The 17,311-nt window shown below is 45.5% G+C and overlaps 1 protein-coding gene across 1 annotated transcript in view; it reads left to right on the forward strand.

Moving 5' to 3' along the window:
* Positions 1–17,311, forward strand: part of IBTK (inhibitor of Bruton tyrosine kinase) — a 183,793-nt gene that overhangs the window by 111,246 nt on the left and 55,236 nt on the right. The window contains 2 exon segments of the mRNA XM_030188611.1: positions 1,649–1,709; positions 14,014–14,141. Of these exon segments, the coding sequence (XP_030044471.1) occupies positions 1,649–1,709; positions 14,014–14,141 (189 nt within the window).

Below are 17,311 nucleotides of genomic sequence, written 5' to 3' on the forward strand. Positions count from 1 at the left end.
ATGAAACTCTCCTTCCATCAAATCCATACTTGTTTCAAACACTCTAACTCCTGATGCCTACAACATGAACTCCACTCCAACTGCCCATATCTCCCCCTTCCAGTAATCATTTCAATCTCTGCTATAAAAACTAAAACACACACCCCAATCCCACAATTCAAAATCCCTCCAACCATCAATCCAATCCGCCCGAAGGAGCGACCTAAGAAACTCCTTAGGTTGCTCCTTTGTCGGTGAGACCAAGGAGGAGCTTGCTGCTCTGGTGCCGACCTTGTCCTTTTGACCATGTACCCAAGAGTGATGTCACTGAAGGGGTGGGGCTAGCGATAGTCCTGACCAGGCTCAGATGACAGCTGACGCATGGAGGAAGCTCCAAACAAGGTGCTTGGGGTGGGGGAGGTCACCGACATCTGGCAGTACTTCTGACTCCAAGGATGAGAAACAGCAGACAACAGCAGCAGCACTGACTCTAGCACTGACCCGGCCCTTTTGACTGCGTGCCCAAGAGTGATATCACTCAGGGGGCTGGGCTAGCGATAGTCCTGACCAGGCTCGGACAACAGCTAACTTGCACAGTGGCCCCAAATAAGAAACTCCTTAGCTTGCTTCTTCGTCGATGCGACCAAGGAGGCACTCGCTGGTCTAGCACCAACCTGGCTCTTCTGACCACACACCCAAGAGTGATGTCACTGAAGGGGTGGGACTAGCTATAGACCTGACCAGGCTCAGATGACAGCTGACTTGCACGGAGGAAGCCCCAAACAAGGTGCTCCGGGGGCTCAACAATGTCAGGCAGCACTTCTTAAAAGCATGTGAAACAACAGGCAACAATAGGTCCAGATGACGAAGTCCAAGTTTTTGCTCTAGATGTTTTTATCTTGTTCCATTATCCCTGAAAAATGTCCAAATTCTGGGCCTGCCCAAAACATGACCCCAACACGCACCCTTGCGATTTAGATGAACTGCAAAGAAATCAGTTCAATTCTGAGTTTTGAAAATCATGACTTGGGATGTTTTCCAGTGAAAAATGTCCATGTGCTGCTTGGTACCATTTTTGAGACATTTTTCTCTTTTGAAAATGAGTGCCATAGGCACCTGTGTGTCTTTTTTGTCCTCCCAACGTAGGCAACCTATTTTAAAATTACCCTCAATGAGTATATACATGTTAAGAAATACAAGGATTTGATAGTACTGTATAAAGCTAGATTATTATTAGTCTCAAATATGTGATTAAAAACACTACAACCAAGATCAGTATACATAGTGCAATTTTGTGTTTTGTTTTTGTTTTGTTTTGTGGGAGTGGGAATAGTATTTTTGGTTATATAGGTCCTCTTTTACCAAACATTCTAGCAATCCCGGTGCAGCAATGCCAACAAAGCCCATTCAAGTTTGAATGAGCTTCATCAGCATTGTCGTTTGGGAATGGTTAGCACGGTTTGGTAAAAGAGGCCCATTCTTTGTTATATCTAAAATGTTGTACCTTCTAGCCCTGCATTCTTAGATTCAGTTGTGTGCAACTGTCTTCTGACAATTCCAGTTTACAAAGTATGTGATCATAATATGTGAGAAAGCACCTACCTGGACTGTTTTAATAATCCTAAAAATAGAACTTATGTGTGTGTTTTGTTTTTCAAATTTTTTTTAGAGCATTGGATGTGTTAAACGATGATGTTTTGAAGGACCTATCTCTTGCTTATAGAAAAATGGTAAGATTTTTACAATTTTTCTCATTTGTACTGCTATCATTTGATCTGTATATTGAAAACATTTGCATTGATTTGTGATTGGTAAAATATATTTTGTGAGGCCACACTGGAATTTGCATTTTGGGATCGTTTTTTTTATCAAATCCTAATAATATTTAAGGCAACCTATACACTCATTCTGCACCTGGATTGGCTTGCTATACACATGTAAATTCCTAGCCAGGGGCGCTTATGATACTTGATGTGGCATCCAGGATTTCTGCCAAGAGTATAGCAATGCGCAGACTCTCAAGGCTGCGTGTCTCTGACTTGTACACTGTGGTCTAGCAGACGTTGGCAGATGCCACGGGGGGTGGGTGGGGGGGTAAGTCTTTTTGGACAGAAGGTGGAAGAGGTTGTGGATCTCATAAAAAAAGCACACTGATACCATCGATACTGTCTCCCACTGGATGCCTTCTGCACCCTCCTCATCCAGAAGGTTTTCAGGCAAGTCAAAGAGAGAATTATACTACTCATAGAGGCATAGGTACACTCCTCATTCTTGCTCTTCTCAGCAGTCTCAGCCCCAGCACGCTTGTTCTTGTCAACAGCATGCATCTAAGGCCCAGCTGGTTCCCTAATCAAAACAGGGGGCAAGTTTTTGACCGACTCCAGTAGAGCATAGCCGCCGTAACAATGACCATTCCGGACAGCCTACTAGTGGGAGGAGGCAGTGTTTTTTTTTCCAAAACAGGTGGCCCCTCATAACCTTCAACCAGTGGGTTATCCATCTCTGGTACACCCTGCATTAGCATCAAAGACCACCAAATTTCCCTCCAAGAGCGTCTTGCTTCAGCTTTCATCACAAAGCAATACTTGCAAAGGAACTCTCTGCCCTTCTAAAGACCCTCACAGTCGAGCCTGTTCCACCAGGGGAAAAAGGGAAGAGATTTAATTTCAGGTACTTCCTTGTTCCAAAGAAGACAGGGAGGATGCGTCTCATCCTAGACCTAAGGGCCCTGAACAAATTCCTGGTCACAGAAAAGTTCTGGATGGTTTCCCTGGGCACCCTTATCCCAATGATTAAGGCTCAAGATTGGCTATGTTCTGTGGACTTAAAGGATGCCTACAGTCATACCCAATATTTCCATGCCAGAGGAAGTATCTCCGATTTCAGGTGGGAATATATCACTTTGGCCTGGCATCAGCTCCCAGGGTTTTCACCATTTGTGTAGCGTCACTACGCAGATTGGGAGACCATGTGTTTCCCTACCTGGACAGTTGGCTGGTGAAGAGCACGTTGAAGGATGGTGCTCAGGAGTCCATGTGGGAACTATTCGGGTGCTAGAGCTGCTAGGGTTCATTTTAAAGTACCCCAAGTCCCATCTGCTCCTGGTTCAGCAGTTGGAGCTCATTGGAGCCCTGCTAGACACACAGCAGGCGCCTGCCTTTCTCTCTGTGCCGAGAGCAGACACTCGAGTTGCACTCGACACGGGTTCAAACCAGTCAGCAGGTCACACTCAGCAGGTGTTGAGGTTACTAGGCCACATAGCCTTCTCTGTGCATGTCGCTACCTTGGCACGTCTTCACATGTGAGCTGCCCAGTGGACCCTAGCTTCCCAGTGGTGTCAAACCTCCGGGAACTTGGCGGATGGCATCTGGGTAACACCGGAGTTGGTTCAGCCCCTGCTCTGGTGGACAGTTCATTCCAATTTGACTGTGGGACTTCCATTCAAAATTCCTCAGCCCCTGAAAGTGATGATGACGAATGCATCCCACTTGGGGTGGAGAGCTCACTTGGATGGGCTTCACACTCAGGGTGCTTGGTCAGCTCAGGAGACAGAACTTCACATAAACGTTTTGGAATTACGAGCAGTCTGGAATGCTCTAAATGCTTTCAGAGATCAGCTGTTCAACCAAATTGCACTCATTCAAATGGACAATCAGGTTGCAGTGTATTACACCAACAACCAGGGGGATATCGGATCATACCCTCTGTGTCAGGAGGCCATCCGAATGTGGCAGTGGGCTTTCTAGAACAGGATAGTTAAGAGCCACATACCTGGTGGGCAAATTCAACAGCCTGGCTGACTGAGCAGGGTCATTGCAACCGCAAGAGTGGTCACTCAGCATGGGCATTGCCTATGAGATTTTCCAAGTGTGGGGCACCCCGCTCTGTGGATCTCTTCCTCTCCATTCAATTACAATATCCCTCATTACTGTTCCAGGCTCAGGGCAAACGACAGTGTCGGATGCCTTCCTCCTTCACTGGAGGAATGGCCTTCTGTGTTTATATCCTCCCGTGACTAGCGTTGGATGCCTTCCTCCTCCGTTAGGGGAATGGCCTTCTGTGTGAGTATCCTCCCATCCCTCTCATGGGGAAGACTTTACTGAAAGTTGGGTAAGACCGGGGAACTATGATCCTAATCGCCCCAGATTGGCGCAGACAGATTTGGTTCCCTCTTATTTTGGAGTTATCCTCTGAAGAACCTTGGAGATTGGAGTGTTTGCTGACCCTCTTAATGCATAAAAAGGAATCTATCTACAACCCATCTCCAGTCCCTGGCCCTCACAGCCTAGATGTTGAGAGGTTAGAGTTTGCTTCCTTGCATCTTCCTGAGGTGCTTCCAGGAAAGATTCCAACAAGAGGTATTATTCTTTCAAATGGAGGTTGTTTGCCATCTGGCATGAGAGCAAGTCTGTAGGTCCTTTTTATTGCCCTACACAGACCCTGCTTGAATACCTTCTGTACCTCTCTGGGGTTCACTTCAGTGGAATTCGTGCTGACCATCACTGTGTGGATGGCAAGCCCATCTATGGAGAGCCTCTAGTTGTTCACTTCATGAGAGGTTTGCTGTTGACAAAGCCCCCTATCAAACCTCTGCCTGTCATGGGACCTCAACATCATCCTCACCTAGCTGATGAAAGCTCCTTTTGAGCCACTTGATTCCTGTCATCTAAGAACATAAGAGTAGTCATAGTGGGTCAGACAAATGGTCCATCTAGCCCAGTATCCTATTTCCAATAGTGGCCAAGCCTAAGTACTTGACTTGGAAGGTCTTGTTTTTGGTAGATGTTCCTTCAGCTTGCAAGGTCAGTGAGCTTTAGGCCTAAGTAGCAGATCCACCTTTCACAAAATGTCATCATAACAGATTAGTTCTCCACATGCACTCTAAGTTCCTTCCTAAGGTTGTGTCTGAGTTCCATCTAAATCAGTCTTATCATCCTTCTAACATGTTTCCCAAGAGTTATGCCAATCCTGACGAAAGTGCACTGCACACCTTGAACTGTAATCGTGCATTGGCCTTTTACCTGGAGCAAACAGTCCATCTGGCTTTTTGTTTCTTTTGATCCCAACAGGATTGGGGTCATCATCGGGAAATGCACAATCTCCAGTTGACTGGCATATTGTATTTCTTTCACTTATTCCCAGGGTGAGCCGACTCTTAAGGGTCATTTCAAGGCTTATAATGTTAGAGCCATGGCAGCTTTGGTAGCCCACTTGAGGTTAGCCTCTATAGAAGAAAATTTCCAAGGCTGCAGTTTGGTTGGTCTTCAGTCCACACATTCACATCTCACTATTGCCATGAGCAAAATACCTGACAAGATAGTTGGTTTGGCAGACAGTTCTGCACAATTCCAACTCCACCCTCCTAGGCCCATTTTGTTCTGTTCCTGGCTGCACTCTCACACAGTTTGTGTATAGTTAAGTTCCAGATTTGCAATTCTTTTTACCAATTCAGGGTTCTTCCTTTTGGACTTGATTCTTCCCCGAGAGTATTCAATAAGTGTGTAGCAGTGGTAGTAGCGCACTGTAGGGGCATACCCTGTATCTCACCTTTTGCCTGAGGTCTGGTTAGGTCATGAACCACCTTTTGTGAAAATACTGAACAGAGTAGTAGGTCAATCATTCCCGGCTGCAGCATGTTGCTCGAGTCATACTTACGCAAAGTAGGAGATGGATTCTGAGTTGCAACAAGAAGTGTGCCTTGGTGTGAAGCTGTGGAGGAGAGGGTTTCACAGAAAGCCAGGGATGAGGTCATGCTTGTTGTTTACCTTGTTGGCGAGACATCCTGTACTACTACTGATAAGGTGGTGCTTCTGGAAGCCCAAAGGCCCCTCATTGTGCTGGCCAGATGTATACAGTTCCTGATTGGTCCTGGATTGCCACCTGTGGACCCTGGGGACAGTGCCATCTCGGGAGCTACAGAGATAATTGGGCAAGGAGAGAGAGGAGGAGAGAAGAAGATCTGATAGAGTATGCATCTCTTGGAGGAGAAAGACTGACTTGTCAATTACACCTTTGAACTGTTCCCCCACCCCCAATATTCAAAACCATTTAACCAGCCAGTATATAGCATTGGTTCCTGTATCCATTTCTCTTCCCCCCTCCCCCCCCCCCAATCAGTTAACCTAAAAGATGTTTCAAACATTGCGTTGTTGGATTCCCAGCAGTGGTAACTTCAAACTGTCAACCTAACCCTTTCATGATTTTGAAGCAAAGTGAGTAGATGTCATCCTATCCCAGTTACTGTGTCCCATTGTGGTATCTATGCTCTCCTGGCCCCATATAATTCTTTGGTGAGTTTGTCATACATCCATAGATCTCTGAGGAGATCAAACCATAAGGATAGAGCAGGGCCTTTTTCATCCTTCCATGTCCTAGCAATTGGCCACCAGTATCAGAAGATGGGCAGTGCCCTTAGGGGGGTCTAGCCAGCGAGTCTCAACATAGAACAAGCCCTGACAAGTAGACTTTGCTATTATTTGCCCAATTCTCCCCAATCCACTGTCACACTCTGTCCCACACACCTGTCCATCCTTTCATTCTGCAATTTCTCCAGCATAGCCCCATTCTTCCATCCTTTGCCTTTTCTGGAAGGAGTCCAATATATTCTGTTTACCAATTGGAACTGCAGCTGTCTATAGTTAGTAATAAATACACATTTGTGCACACAACGATAAACTATATCCCAACTGTCGTGTCCCAAATGTTCTCCCAACCACGCCTCCCAAGCTCCAACTGTAACTTGTTTCTCTAGATAGCAAAAATTCCTCCAACCGGGTATTGTTGACCATAATGGCACTCTTAGGTTCCATATATAAGGCCTTAACTCACAAGGCACTCTTAGGTTCTGCATATAAGGCCTCAACCCATGATCCAAAGGTGTTTTCCCACCCACCCCCAACCTCATTTGGTCCATTACTTCAGTCAAGTAGAGCCATTCAACCTGGTCAAAGGTATTCTCTGCATCAGTAGCTACACAGATAGCTTTATCCTGTCTACGGTGGATAATGTCAAATCAAGTTTAAGGCTCTGCAGACATTGTCCCCCAGCTGCCTGCTCTATACAAATCCTGTTTGATCCCATTGTATAAGTTTTGGGAGTATATTCACCAGCCTGTTCGCCAAGACCTTCACAACTACTACTACTCCTACTACTATTTGACATTTATAAAGCGCTACTAGGGTTACGCAGCGCTGTACAATTTAACATAGAAGGACAGTCCCTGCTCAAAGAGCTTACAATCTAAAGGATAAATGTACAGTCAGTCAAGTAGGGGTAGTCAAATTGGGGCAGTCTAGATTTCGTGAAAGGTATAATGGTTAGGTGCTGAAAGCAACATTGAAGAGGTGGGCTTTGAGTAAGGATTTGAAGATGGGTAGAGAGGGGGCTTGGTGTAAGGGCTCAGGAAGTTTATTCCAAGCATAGGGAGAGGCGAGGCAGAATGGGCGGAGCCTGGAGTTGGCGGTGGTGGAGAAGGGTACTGAGAGGAGGGATTTGTCCTGTGAGCGGAGGTTTCGGGCGGGAACGTAAGGGGAGATGAGGGTGGAGAGGTAATGAGGGGCTGCAGACTGAGTGCATTTGTAGGTAAGAAGGAGAAGCTTGAGCTGTATGCGGTATTTGATCGGAAGCCAGTGAAGTGACCTGAGGAGAGGGGTGATATGAGTATATCAGTTCAGGCGGAATATAAGACGTGCAGCAGAGTTGTGAACGGATTGAAGGGGGGATAGATGGTTAAGTGGGAGGCCAGTGAGGAGTAGGTTGCAGTAGTCAAGGCGAGAGGTGATGAGAGCGTGAATGAGAGTTCGGGTGGTGTGCTCAGAGAGGAAAGGACGAATTTTGCTGATGTTAAAGAGGAAGAAGCGACAGGTCTTGGCTGTCTGCTGGATATGCGCAGAGAAGGAGAGGGAGGAGTCGAAGATGACTCCAAGGTTGCGGGCGGATGAGACGGGGAGGATGAGGGTGTTCTCAACTGAGATCGAGAGTGGAGGAAGAGGAGAAGTGGGTTTTGGTGGAAAGACGATAAGCTCGGTCTTGGCCATGTTCAGGGTCAGGTGGCGGTTGGACATCCATGCAGCAATATCGGATAAGCAGGCCGATACCTTGGCCTGGGTCTCCACGGTGATGTCTGGTGTGGAGAGATAGAGCTGGGTGTCATCAGCGTAAAGATGATACTGGAAACCATGAGATGAGATCAGTGAGCCCAGAGAAGAAGTGTAGTTTGAAAAAAGAAGGGGTCCAAGGACAGATCCCTGAGGAACTCCAAAAGAGAGCGGGATGGGGGTGGAGGAAGATCCATGAGAGTGTACTCTGAAGGTTCGGTGGGAGAGATAGGAGGAGAAACAGGAGAGGACAGAGCCCTGGAACCCAAATGAGGACAGTGTGGTAAGAAGTAAATCATGATTGACAGTGTCAAAAGCGGCGGATAGATCGAGGGGATGAGGATGGAGTAGTGGCCTCTGGATTTGGCAAGGAACAGGTCATTACAGACTTTAGAGAGTGCTGTTTCTGTCGAGTGTAGAGGTCGAAAACCGGATTGAAGCAGATCGAGGATGGCCTGAGAGGAGAGAAAATCAAGACAGCGGCTGTGAACGGCGTGCTCAAGTATTTTGGAGAGGAAGGGTAGGAGGGAGATGGGGCGGTAGTTGGAGGGACAGGTAGGGTCAAGTGATGGTTTTTTGTGGAGAGGTGACATGTTAACATTTATGACCAATCTGACACAATCATTACTTCATTTATTAGCGGAATTATTTTCATTTGGGTCTTTTTTCTATTCTTTGAAGGACATTCTTTTGGCTGTAATAGCCTCTTCAACTTCACCAGCTACAGTAGATTTTCTTTGTGGGTTCATCCCAGATAGTAGCTCAATCTTGATCATGTTATGATCACTGTTTCCAAGGGGACCCAACACCACCACCCTTCACATCACCAAGGACCAGATCCAAAATGGCACCCCCTCTTGTTGGTTCCTGGACCAGTTGCCCCAAGAAGCAATCATTTATTACATCTAGAAATTTTATCTCCCTGACACTCCCTGATGTAACATTTATCCAGTGAATTTTGGAGTAATTGAAATCAACACTCTAGTGAAAAATCACCTCTCCTCTATTAAGGGCCCTAAATTACTGCCTTGCAAACCCCAAAAACCTCAGAAATAGCAGCTTCAAACATACAGCCGCAGCCGATAATAGTTGAAAGCTCTGTCATAAAAAAAAACTCCACTAAATTCCATGAGTTGCAAACAGTAGTTAATTGTACCATATAAATAGGAAACAGTCCCAGTCACTAAATATTTCATCATTATAATCCACAACTGCAGCTTCAAAGGCAAAATCAGTAGTAAAGTTGTCACAAACAATGTCCAAAGTACTTATCTGAATGCTGAAAATAGTAGATATTCCCAATAGGAGATCCCTGTTTCACCAGCCGGCATCCTCAGGAGAAGACTGGCAACTGAAACTTCTCAAAATGGCTGTGGGAAGGGTTAGACTTCAATGTCCTATATCCTATCAAGAAAATGTGATTATGTCAATAAAAAAACCAATCATAGCACACTCAGTATCAAAAAAAGTACTTTCCACTCAGTCGTGGAGTTTTAACCCGCCCCCCGGCGACATAGTTTTTCATTTAAAGATCCAACGTTGTTCCTCTGCCACAAGCATCGACTAACATCTTCCTGGCGGTCGTCCAGAATCAATTGCTCAAGCACAAAACATTGAAAAGCAGAAAACTAATGGTTTTGTTCAAGACAATGTGCAACCAGAGGCTTCAATAACTTCCTAGATACCACACAGTGTCTGTTTAATAAGCTGAGTTTTAAGCTGGCGAGAAGTCTATCCAATATAGAACAAATTGCAAAGACACTTTAACAAATAAATCACACAGCTTGAAGTATAGGAAGTTATAGATTTTAACATAATATTGATACCCAATTTATTGTCTGTGAAATTTGAAGCTTCAATCATAAGATCACAAACAGAACAGTGACCGCATTTCCTGTGAGAACCCCCAATCCACATACCCAACCCTTCATGGTTCTACACTTCAGCATGGTCTTTCAGATTAGAATTGCGTGTATACGAGAAAACAATTTGAGTTTGTTGAAAGCATTGATGGACGAACAGGAGACCCAAATGTTTGTTTATGATATGCATAATTTGTGGAGTTTGCACATTATATTTCATCATAAAAGTCAGTATATCAGAAACTTCCTACTACTACTTATCATTTCTATAGTGCTACTAGATGTACACAGTGCTTCCTCCAGTGTAGGTCCACTCAGTAAATGTTCCCTTTGATTAAAGAGAGCTCTTTTCGCTGCCCACTTAAAAATATCGTGCGGGTAATTGTGAGTATGAAATTTCTCCATCAAATTTGAGACTTGTTCTTTACATTCTCGAGTAGAGGAGCAAATACGCTAAAATCACAAGAACAGAAAAGGGAATCCCCAAATGAGAATGCTGAGGTTGCATACTAGAAAAATGAAAAAGTGAATTACAATCCATAGATTTTACAAAAATCATAGTACTAAATTATCCATAGCCAGGGAAAATTGTACATCCAAAAACAAAAGATTGTCTGTCATAATGAGCTTCAAACCTAATAGTAGGATGACATGAATTCAACTTGGTCAGAAACTTCTGAAATAGTTCAAATGGACCAGTCCAAATCAAAAAAGTATCAAAGTACCACCACCAGTATATCACATGATGAAACAAAGTAGGAGTGTATACTCATGTATCTTTGAACCAGGCTATGAATAAGTTGGCAGTCAAGAAGGCAAAAGATGAACCCATAGCCACCCCCTTTTTTTGCATATAAATTTTCCATCAAAAAGAAAATAGTTTAGTGTCATGGCAAGGTAAACAAGTTTCAAAAAACCAGTAGATACAAGATCGGGGCGAAGAGCTGTAGACGTACATCATGAACATCCTGTGTCGCTTCATGCAGGGGTATATTTGTGTATAGAGAAGATATATCCAATGTTACTAGTAATATGAAAGAATCAGCATCCACCTGAACGAAATCTAATAATTGCAAGAAATGAGTAGTATCTTTCACATAGTAATCAACAATACATGCGGCTTCAAAAAATGCGCCACATATTTACAAACTCTTTCAAGCAATGAATCCCAAGTTGAAACAATTGGACAAGCCAGTAAGAGCAGTTAGACTCTTATGAATCTTAGGCAAGGTATACAATACTGGAATCTTGAAATGCTGAAAATTCAAATATTGAAACTCACTCTGATTCAAATATCCTAAACGATGACCAGAGGATAAAATGACCAGCAGTTCTAGAATCATTTCTTAAGGATCATGATCCAAGAGAAAATACGCAGATACATCTACAAACTGAGAGTAGATCTCATTCTTATAATCTTCAGTATTGAGGAAGACAACAGCACCACCTTTATCAGCTCTCTGCATCTCCACAGAAGTATCAGTATTCAAAGAATAGAGTGCTGCATGTTCTTCCTTAGATAAATTAAATGGTTTCCATGGGAGCTTCCGATTCAAACAGTTGTACATACCCCAGGATTAAAGATTTTAACACAACTAAGGTAGGATCTAATGGTCCAGTTGAAGTCCAGGAAGAAGGATTTTTCACCACTTGACCGATCAAGATAAGTTATAGCAATGCCTGAAGATAAACAGTCGTAACTTCAATTTCCACATAAATCTTTTCAGCTCAACCCTAAATTGAAAAGGGTCATAAAGATAAACCTCTAGAGAGGAGAGCCAGTTCATCACCTGTCAAACTTCTGGAAGACAAATCTACCTTGGCAGATTGTGATGTTGCTGCTGACATGTCACAGGCTGTTGGCTGCCATGCTTGGCCCCTGTCTCTGGGATGCCAATTTCCTGTCTTCTGGTGCTGACGTTCCTCATCAGTTGAATCATTGGGGCCCCCTATGACCTCATTACTACTACTAGAACTAGTAGAGGAGAATTGAAATTTAACAGTCTTTATCACAGGTTGCCCCTCCTGATCTGTTTTCATCCATGGGTAGACATACCCCTCCTTTTAAATCATGTTTATCTCGATGGAACTTCTTAATTTTTTGAAATTTCAACTCTTTCTTAAACTTTTCAATTTTATTCTTTAACTCTTGGTGTTGAATTTCATGATCCTGATCTGGCATGAGATTCAATCATTTGGTCATATTTCTTTTTCTCAGCATCTATCTTCACCATTAATCACTTAATAGACAAGAACATCAAGTCCAAAGAACAGCGATTAAGTATCATATTCCACAGAGATTCAAAATCAATGTCATCAGTAAACATTGTAGGATCATGATATATACGCAAACCCCGTGGAATGATCTTCTTGTTTGCAGTATTCAACTAATGAGGCACTGTGTAGCTCCATGCTAGACAAAACCCAGTAATAGTCAAGAAGACTGATCCAAACATCAACCGTACTATCACTACTATCGGCTGACATCAAGGCAGGAGCTTGAAGGCTTTCAGTACATTGACCCTCTGTGTAAAATCCAACTCGCTTTTCCAATTTTGAGAAATATTTAAATCCTCACTTCTTATATGAAAATTCAAACATGATCAGAGATGAAAACAACTCAGCACTCTAATGAAAAATCACCTCTCATCTTTTTAAGGGCACTAAATGACTGTCTTGCAAACCCAAACATTATGGAGAAAAAAAGACCTCAGAAATAACAGAGCTTCAGACATACAGCAGCAACAGCTTACCTTCAATCATCAGTCATTAAAAAAACTCCACTAAATTCCATAAGTTGCAAACAGCAGTAAATTGTACCACATAAATAGGAAACAATTGTCCCAGTCACTAAATCTTTCAACAGTATAATCCAAAACAGCAGCTTCAAAGGCAAAATTAGTAGTAAAGTTGTCACAAACAATGTCCAAAGTACTTATCTGAATGCTGAAAGTAGTAGATATCCCCAATAAGAGATCCCTGTTTCATCAACCGGCATCCTCAGGAGAAGACTGGCAACTGAAACTTCTCAAAATGGCTGCCTATGTAACTTTGTAAGTCTATGTGCTTTGAAAATGAGACTCTAAGTATGCTGATGACACAAAGTTATTCAAAGTTGTTAAATTACAAGAGGATTGTGAAATATTGGAAAAGGAACATGAGACTAGGAGACTGGACATCAACTGGCAGATGACATTTAATACGAGCAAGTGCAAAGTGATGCATGTAAGGACATAATAGCCATACTGGGTCAGACCAGTGGTCCATCTAGCTCAGTATCCTCTTTCCAACAGTGGACAATTTAGGTCAAAATCACCTAGCAGAAACCCACATAGTAGCAACATTCCATGCTACCAATCCCAAGGTAAGCACTGACTTCCCCATGTCTATCTCAATGGCAGACTGTGGACTTTTCCACCAGAAACTTGTCTAAACCTTTTCTTAAATCTAGATACGCTAACTGCTGTTACTACATCCTCCGACAATGAGTTCCAGAGTTTAAAAAATTAACCCACCTTGCCATTAATACATCTGTCTAGATTTGTTTAGAAGATGAGATTTGCATATATCAGTCATTTTTGAGCAGACCATCTGGGGAATAATGAGATGTCTAATCTAAACATTTCAAATTATTTCTGTATTCAGCAATACTGTATGTAGAGCTAGCACAGCTTATTATACAAATATAACTTATATGTATAACCATATGTAGAAATTCTCAGATATCGGCATGATATGTATAAATTATACATTTGGCTCGGACACCCTAGGTTATACCTGGTTATTCTACCTCTGAGCCAAATGTTTAAGCTATATATATAGATAGATATAGATAAATACAGATTTATGCTGAATATCAGTGTCTATATGTACAGACTGTTTGTTGCCTCACTCCCTGTACACCCTATCTCTGCCCTCTCCTCTCTACATATAGTGCTTGCATATAGTGCCTCCAGGTTTTAAAAGAAAGTACTTAGGTGTTCTGTCTGGTGCCTGACATCTAATTGTTCTTTAAATATTGAACTGTATCTCTTCTACCGTACTTCTGTGACTAATAGAAGGTATATTGCTTTTAGATTCCAGCAATGGATAAAAGGTTTATCACACCCTATTTAGATGGACCAGACATAAGTTATTTGGAGTCTGAAGATGGAGAGAACTATATTATTTCAAAAGAAGAAATAATTATAGATCAAACCTCTCAGTAAGTTGCATTTATGATTTTGTGATACGTTCTTTGAAACATACTGCTCATAGGTCAGATGCTTGACCCAGAGGTAGATTTCGCACTTCATGCTGATTTGAATGTGCTGAGACCATTTTTTTTAAAATTTGTACCCCGCGCTTTCCCACTCATGGCAGGCTCAGTGCAGCTTAGGTACTTGTACCTGGGGCAGTGGAGGGTTAAGTGACTTGCCCAGAGTCACAAGGAGCTGCCTGTGCCTGCAGTGGGAATTGAACCCAGTTCCCCATAATCAAAGTCCACCACTCTAACCACTAGGCCACTCTTCCACATGAAAGATCTTATATTTAATTCATTTATCATTTATCTTGTATTAATTTCATTCATTTATCTAGGGTCCATTTACAAAATTTTCCTGTGTGCTCCGGCTGCCTCTTAGCGCGTCTGCATAAATGCTGAAATTCTATTTCTCCGAGGACAAGCAGGCTGCTTCTTCTCACTGATGGGTGACGTCCACGGCAGCCCCTCCAATCGGAAATTTCACTAGCAAAGGCCTTTGCTAGTCCTCGCACGCCCATGCGCACCGCGCATGCGCAGCCGTCTTCCCGCCCGAACCGGCTCGTGTTCGTCAGTCTTCTTTTGTCCACGCTCGGTACGGTCGTGTTTGCGCCGTTCGCGCCCCTTAAGTTGACCCTCGCGCGTCTTTTGACTTTTCGCTTAAAAAAAAAAAAAAAAAGAAAAGAAAAAAGGGATTTCGGAGAAGGGCCTTTCGGTCTTTTTCCCCTTCCCGTATTTCCAGTTTTTGGCCCCGTTAAGTTTTCTTTCGTTTTCGGGGTAGGCCCTTTTAAGGCCTCGGGTCGAGTTTTTTCTCCCCCTCTTTTTGGTGCCTTACCGCAATTACGAGTTTTGATTTCGCCGGCGTGATTTTTCCGCCCATGTCATCGAAGTCTCCCAGCGGCTTCAAGAAGTGCACCCAGTGCACCCGGGTAATCTCGCTCACTGATAGGCACGCGTCGTGTCTTCAGTGTCTGGGGGCTGGGCACCGCCCGCAGGCCTGTAGTCTTTGCGCCCTTTTACAGAAAAGGACTCAGGTAGCGAGATTGGCCCAGTGGAATGTTTTGTTCTCGGGCTCTTCGTCGGCATCAGCACCAGGAGTATCGAGTGCGTCGACGTCGACAGCGTCAAGACCTCTGCCCTCGGCTGCGACTGTATCGATTGCATCGAGGCATCGACCCTCTGCATCGTCGGGGCCGAGACATCGGAAGGCTGCGTCGGCGTCGGTGGTACCGGGACCTCCACTAGTGCTGATGTCGTCGGACGGTGGTGCTTCGACTGGAGTGCAGGTGAGGGCTGTCCATTCCCCTGCTGGTGGCAGTGAGCCTTCGGGTGGGTCTCCCCCTACCCTGAGGGCTCCTGCGGTACAGCCCCCCCCCCAAGACCGACCTTCTTCGGCCTCGGCCCCGAGGAAGCGACGGCTGGATTCTACGTCCTCCTCGGTACCGGGAAGCTCCGGTGACATGCTTCGTTTGAAAAAGTCAAAGAAGCATCGACACCGGTCTCCTTCCCGCATCGGTACCGAGAGCTCCTGGTCACCGAGGGAGTCGGCACCCAGTAGGCATCGGCACCGAGAGGACCGCTCACCCTCTGTTCAGGAGGAGTCGATGCGCTCCACCTTGGACAGCCCGGAACAGCCTCCACGCCCGGAACAGACTCTGACTTCGACACCTGCATCGGCTTCCATGGCTTTTTCCACAGCCGCCCTGCACGAGAGTCTCCGGGCCGTTCTCCCAGAGATCCTGGGAGAGCTGTTGCGCCCTTCCCCTCCGGTACCAGGGGTGCTTGCACCACCGGTACCGTCGAATGAGGCGCCGGCTGGCCCCTTGCCCGGGGTGAGGTCTCCGACATCGGTGCCGCTTGCGGTCGCCTCCCAGGAAGGCTCCCCGACGACGTCGGCGGAGGGAGCTTCGCCGGTGCGGGCGAGGGAGTCTACCTCTCGACGCTCACACCGTGGCCGTGTTTCCACGGAGTCGAGCTGGGCACGGCTTCAGATACAGGTTCATGAACTTGTGTCTGATACCGATGGTGAGGCCTCGTGGGAGGAGGAGGAGGACATCAGATATTTCTCTGACGAGAGGAGTCTGATGGCCTTCCTTCTGATCCCACTCCCTCCCCTGAAAGGCAGCTTTCTCCTCCCGAGAGTCTGTCTTTTGCGGCCTTTGTCCGGGAGATGTCTACGGCCAACCCCTTCCCGGTGGTTGTGGAGGACGAGCGCAGGGCTGAAATGTTTGAGCTCCTGGACTATCCTTCTCCACCTAAGGAAGCGTCCACAGTACCCATGCATCATGTCCTCAAGAAGACATTGCTGGCGAACTGGACCAAGCCTCTAAGTAATCCCCACATTCCCAAGAAGATCGAGTCCCAGTACCGGATCCATGGGGACCCAGAGCTGATGCGCACTCAGTTGCGTCACGACTCTGGAGTTGTGGATTTGGCCCTAAAGAAGGCTAAGAGTTCTAGGGAGCATGCTTCGGTGCCCCCGGGCAAGGACTCTAGAACCTTAGACTCCTTTGGGAGGAAGGCCTACCATTCTTCTATGCTTGTGGCCAAAATCCAGTCTTACCAGCTCTACACGAGCATACACATGCGGAATAATGTGCGGCAGTTGGCGGGCTTGGTGGACAAGCTCCCTCCTGAGCAAGCCAAGCCATTTCAGGAGGTGGTCAGGCAGCTGAAGGCGTGCAGAAAATTCCTGGCCAGAGGGGTGTATGACACCTTTGATGTTGCGTCCAGGGCCGCTTCTCATGGTGTGGTGATGCGCAGACTCTTATGGCTGCGTGCCTCCGACCTGGAGAATAGGATTCAGCAGCGGATTGCGGACTCGCCTTGCCGTGCGGACAATATTTTTGGAGAGAAGGTCGAACAGGTGGTAGAGCAGCTCCACCAGCGGGATACCGCTTTCGACAAGTTCTCCCGCCGGCAGCCTTCAGCTTCTACCTCCACAGGTAGACGTTTTTATGGGGGAAGGAAGACTGTTCCCTACTCTTCTGGTAAGCGTAGGTACAATCCTCCTTCTCGACAGCCTGCGGCCCAGGCTAAGCCCCAGCGCGCTCGCTCTCGTCAGCAGCGTGCGCCTCAGCAAGGCCCCTCGGCTCCCCAGCAAAAGCAAGGGACAAGCTTTTGACTGGCTCCAG

This window comes from Microcaecilia unicolor, unplaced genomic scaffold, assembly GCF_901765095.1.
Source record: "Microcaecilia unicolor unplaced genomic scaffold, aMicUni1.1, whole genome shotgun sequence".
In the NCBI taxonomy this organism is placed as follows: domain Eukaryota; kingdom Metazoa; phylum Chordata; class Amphibia; order Gymnophiona; family Siphonopidae; genus Microcaecilia; species Microcaecilia unicolor.